General features: G+C 40.3%; 1 protein-coding gene across 1 annotated transcript in view; it reads right to left on the bottom strand.

Annotated features, from left to right (window-relative positions):
• The window catches only part of GCH1 (GTP cyclohydrolase 1), a 64,687-nt gene that overhangs the window by 29,717 nt on the left and 29,463 nt on the right, over window positions 1–5,507 (bottom strand). The window contains exon 3 of the mRNA XM_042445949.1: window positions 1,584–1,639. Coding sequence (XP_042301883.1) covers window positions 1,584–1,639 — 56 coding nt within the window. The remainder of the gene's footprint in view (window positions 1–1,583; window positions 1,640–5,507) is intronic.

Here is a 5,507-nt window from a genome sequence, read left to right as displayed (position 1 = left end):
TAATAATAATAATAATAATAATAATAATAATAATAATAATAATAATATTTAGAGACTTTATCCCATCAATACAGGCTATATGGTTTTTACATCTGTTTTTCTCCTTTTCATGTTAGATTTCCAATAGAACATCTAACAACATCTGATTACGACCGGGCTCTGCCTCCTGGCTAAGTGGTATTTGTGAAACCGATTGGAGTGGGAGTTTCCAAAAGGAGAATCATAATTACTTTAGATTCATCTGTGATGCTCAGACATTGGATTTGCTCCCTGCAGGTTCCACAGAGATGTAGAAAGTCAGATTTAATTGAGATGCTGACTATAGCAGAAGGTCATTGGAGACTAAACAGAATGAACACAGACTGTATCAATACCAACTGTGAATGGAAAGTTTAGTATATAAGTAGTGACATTTCTCTAGTATCATACCATGAGCCAGTGTCCCAAGAAAAAAATTCTTATCTTTCCCCTCTTTCCTTGCCCTTTCTTCCCACCCTAAATTCCTCCATTTCACTTGTGTATGCTCTTTTGATATTGTTTCTAGAGCTTCAACAGTTTTATGTATCTGGCTTACAGGTGATCATGAGATCAATACATATCCCTGAATACCAAAGTCAGAATAATCCCTGCTATAGTATTTCCAAACTCTGTGTATGGCTGTAACAGCTGGACTTTAAGACAGCCAAGAAGAAGACGAGAATTTCAATTATTTGAAATGTAATGCTAGAGAAAAGTATTTACAGATACCGTAGACTTCTGAAAAGATCAAAAAATGGGTTGGAAAGCAAATAAAGTCTGAACTCATACTAAAAGCCAAAATGGCTAAACTAAGAGCCCGTACAGACAGGCCAAAATAAAGCTGCTTCAGATCACTTTGGAAGTATGTTGTTTAAATAATGTATGCATCCTAAGAGGCCAGAAGCTGCACCAAAGCCATGCTCCACTCCTAAGGACTGGAGTGCAGTCCTTTGGCACAGCTTCTGACCTCTTAAGATGTGTGCGTCATTTAAAGTGACCTGAAGCAGCTTTATTATGGCCTGTCTATATGGGCCCTAAGACTGTTTTACTTCAGACACATCATGGGATGATATGACTTGCTGGAAAAGACAACAATGCTTAGTAAAGTGGAAGACAGTAGCAAAAGAGGAGGGCCACATTACAGATAGATAGCCATGGCTTTTGATGACTTGAGAAGGGCTATTGTTGACTGTAGTTCTTGGATAACTCTCATTCATAGTATCACAATGAGCTGAAGCCATCTTGACAGCAAACAACAACAACAATATATAATCACAGCAGAGTTGAGAATACTGAGCTGGGTGGACTACTATGTCACTGTACTAATAACTACTTGGCCTACTCTACTTTAAGTAGCATGGGCTGTACAGAGATTTATCATTCAATGGCTTGTCAGTATATCGGCTTTAGCAAAGGCGTATCTTTTTCCAAAGTAGGAAGGCTTACAGACAATAGCAGAGATTGTTGGAATTCAGAGAAAAATTGGATTATGCAGTTCAACATACTTTATTCGGGGAATCCAAGTTAATCCGCATTAGTTTAATTAATTAAACTTTGGCTCTTACCTTGCAAGTTTGCTGAGCCCAAGCACCTGTTTGTTAGGAAGGTAACCGATGTGCACCTTAGGATGGAAAGAGGGAAAATGTAATGAAACAGATCAAACACAACACTATTTGGCAAGACCTGAAAGATTCATGCATGTGAACCCATGCCGTATCAAACGTGACCCAGAAGTGTGGTTTTTAACATGTGGGAGAAGAAAATGGACATGCATTCACGCAAGAGTGGGAACAAGCAGAAAAGTCAACATGCTCAGAGAACTCACTTCCCAATTTTCTTTCCTTCCTGCAAAGAACGGAAGAAGCAATCAGACATCTTTAAAATTTCATGGTTTATTAAGCTTAATCCATGAAGAATTGAACCACTCTGGATCATAGGGCTGCTAATCAATGCAATTCATTTTGGCTATGGCACACCATTCAGTAGTTCAACTCTAAAGATTTCCTGCAAAGAATTCTGAGAAATGCAGTTTGAGAAAGGTGTTAACAATTCTGTTAAAATCATCCCCTTGCTAAACTACACTTGTCTGCAGAAGCAACATCAAGGCTAATTTTAAGTCTGTAATGGAGATTATCGTGACAGATCCCTTCTGTCACAGGTTCACACTGCAGTTCCAACCTTCAGTTCCTATTACTTGTCCTTTTACTATCAGGATCCTGTCCTGGATCTGGTATTTGGGTCACAAGTTGACCACTACACTGGACAAGTGGCTGCATTGAACAGGGGGGTCACTCTAGTAATGCATGACAGAATCCTTCTTATCAATTCTTGAATGAAAACATTCATAGAGAGATATAAAAAAATAAAACCAGTAAAAATTATTATATTATCCTCCAGTGCAATTCTATGGTCAAATTCTGTGGCATGTTGACCACAGAGTTGCCCTGGAAGATCTAGCGATTCCTAGAGGGGTGTTCTCTCAGGTAGAAAAGAAAGTGTTGTTTTATTTAAAGTGTTTCCACTTTCTCAGGGGTCTTGTGCCCCTAGCCCCAGAAAATATGGAGAGCCCACTGTAATTCCATGAGTGTAAAGTTATGTTCTGTTTCCTTGATGTAAGATTCAGACCTACATTTAACTGTTTTGCATTTTATTAAGAATGTGGCAAGACCTTGCTCATATTTATTATCCAATGCAACTTCCAAGGCTCCTTTCCCCAACAGTGTGTGCATAAAAGAGAAAGAATGAGGAAGGGAGGGATCAATAGGAAGAGAGCAGAACATGGAAACAGCTCAGTTGCTGTGGCAAGGAACAGACTGTCCCATCTCTAGTTAGCTGAAATTGCTTAGAGAGAAAAACAAAGTCACATACTGTACTTTTTTTGGAGAGAAGAGACTTTCAGGCATCCAAAAAAATAAAAAATCTCAATCTTTCTTATGAAAGAGAAAGTAGCAAAAACTAAATTCCAGAGCAGTAGCTGCTGGTGAATCCTATGTCAGTGGGGTAGGAAGCCCAATCTGGATTTTGGACAGCTTTAAAAGAGCTCTCCAGAGTGCTGAATATGGTTTGGGCACACAGCTCAGCACCTTAAACTCCATTAAAGCTTGCAATGGATGTACCAACCCACATGGGAGACACCGGCTACTACTGATCCAGAATATTCATTCTATCTTCCGCATATACTCAACTGTAAGTTGACTTCACATATAAGTTAAGGACAGGTATGGGGGCCAAAATTATGGCTTTTGGTAGGATCTATGGATAAGGGTAAAATTTAAGGGCATGTAACAAAAGATGTGAAGGACAAAACAAAATAAAATGATGCCAAAGAACTTACAAAATCTCACCAGACATAACTGGTTCTGCTTACCCTGGATAGATGAGGAGGGAACTATGATAAATGGTGGCTGTGTGATGTGTGGGTGAAGTGACCAGGTGTAGGAGAGGCTACGAAAACACACATGTGTTAAAAAAAAGGATGAAAAAGCATAGTAAAGGAAATTTTGACTACATTAGCAGTGATGACAGATTAGCAGTTTAATGCAATAACTTTGCCTGATTTTAACACAGAAAAGCTGACAAACATACACAAATGTCTTATGCAATCCTTCAGAGTCTGATTCTTCTCAGCATTCCTTTGCAGGGAAGCACCAAAGAGCTGCCATCAAAAAGGTCACAAGTGGCGGTGAGAAAGTTCTTGCTTCATTTTGGTGCTTCCAGGAGGGTCTGAACTCTCACCTTTCACCACTCTACTCAGAGAAGGAGATGTTCCCTTTTTGATAAGAGTAAAACTACAGTATTTAAACTGACCCCTGGATAAGTCAACCCAGGTTTTTTGGGTCAATTTCTGGACTAAAATTTCTAGATTTACACATTTCTGTTTTATATTTCACCTTTCTCCCAAAATGGAGCTCAGTTGGAGGTGAAGCAGTGAAAATTGGTGGCTCCAAAGCCAGTGGGGCAGCTAGTCTGCTTTGGGGTCTTCTCTGAACTTTAAAGTATTCAAATTCTCTGCCTTGAAAAGCTCCTTTACAATCCAGAATAGAACCTGGAACAAATTGACTTTCCCAATGGCATTGAAGCCACAAGTCGCCACTACTCCACAGAATAGGTTTGGGAGCACCCAATTTGAAGAAAGTAACCTCTTTTCTTACCTCTTAGAGCAAGAGATGGCTGCTGTCAGGTATCTTTTCTAACCAGTGCTTAGAAAAGTTACTTCTTTGGTCCACAGCTCCCAGAATCTTCAAACATTCTGGGAACTTCAGTCCAAAAAGTAACTTTTCCAAACTTTGCTCACTTCCAGTTATTTAGTTCCCTATGTAATGCTATATAACACACTGTGTGTAGTTGTACATGTGCACTGTTTATGGAAATGAGCATGTGCATTTGGTTGAACATTGAAGTGTGCAGTGTTGCAATTCACTGATGAAGCAGAGTTGTACAGCCCCTCACCCACATACCTCTGTGCTCCATCTCCTCAAAGGCTGTCATTTTTAACTACAGTTCCCAGAATCCCCAGTCAGCATGACCAATGGTGTTGGAGGATCCTGGGAGTTATAGTCCAAGAAAGTGACTTCCACACTATGGCAATGGGAAAGAAGGACATTCTGTTGGGAAGGACTTGAAATGAAGGTGCTTGCACTCTCCCATCTACATAATTATCCCACAAACAGTGACAGGCAGGGAAGGGCAGGTGAACCGATCAGTGAGACTCCAAACTTTTACTATTCAGAATGTCATTGGGATGGAGTGCACATTTTCTGAAAAGGTTCTCTCTCAAAAGTGGAAGTGTGTATGTGTGTGGGGAGGGGGGGCGGTTAAACAGAAGGTGAATCTAGCAAAATTGCTCATGGAAGGAACTGTGCTGAGAGGCACTGCTTGACCTGATGAGAAGATCAAAGCTTATGTCCAGGGTGATCAGATTTAATTCACAGATGCCAGACCTGGAAGCTTCCCTCTGGGTGGGTGCTGCCACACAAAGGGCTTTGAAATGAAATGTCAGAACCTATTACAACAATAAGCAATCACAGCGCAGTGAGAGAGCATCACAGCAAAACAATGCCTGTTTTGCAGAGTAGTATCTCAAGAGGGAAGCTGGTGGAAGATTTATGTTCAAGAGAGATCTCTAGAAATCATGCTCAGAATATTTGATGGAGGATGTAAGGGCATCACATATGGAAGAAGGAGCAATCTTGCTTTCTGCTGCTCCAGAGACTAGGACACAAAGCAACCGACTCAAACTACAGGAAAAGACATTCCACCTCAACATTAGGAAGAGCTTCTTGAGAGTAAAAGCTGTTTGACAGCGGAAGAAGTTGCCTCTGGGAGTGGTGGAGTAGTAGAGATAATTTATACTACCACGACAAAGGCACCCTGCTCATTCTCTAAAACTCTGGATCTTTAAACTGCAGCAAATAACCTATAGGCCTGTTACAGACAGGCCAAAATAAAGCTGCTTCGAGTCACTTTGGAGGTATGGTATTTCAATGATG

The sequence above is a fragment of the Sceloporus undulatus genome, chromosome 1, assembly GCF_019175285.1.
Source record: "Sceloporus undulatus isolate JIND9_A2432 ecotype Alabama chromosome 1, SceUnd_v1.1, whole genome shotgun sequence".
In the NCBI taxonomy this organism is placed as follows: Eukaryota; Metazoa; Chordata; class Lepidosauria; order Squamata; family Phrynosomatidae; genus Sceloporus; species Sceloporus undulatus.
The sequence above is the reverse complement of the archived record's forward strand: the minus strand, read 5'-3'. Positions and strand labels throughout refer to the sequence as shown.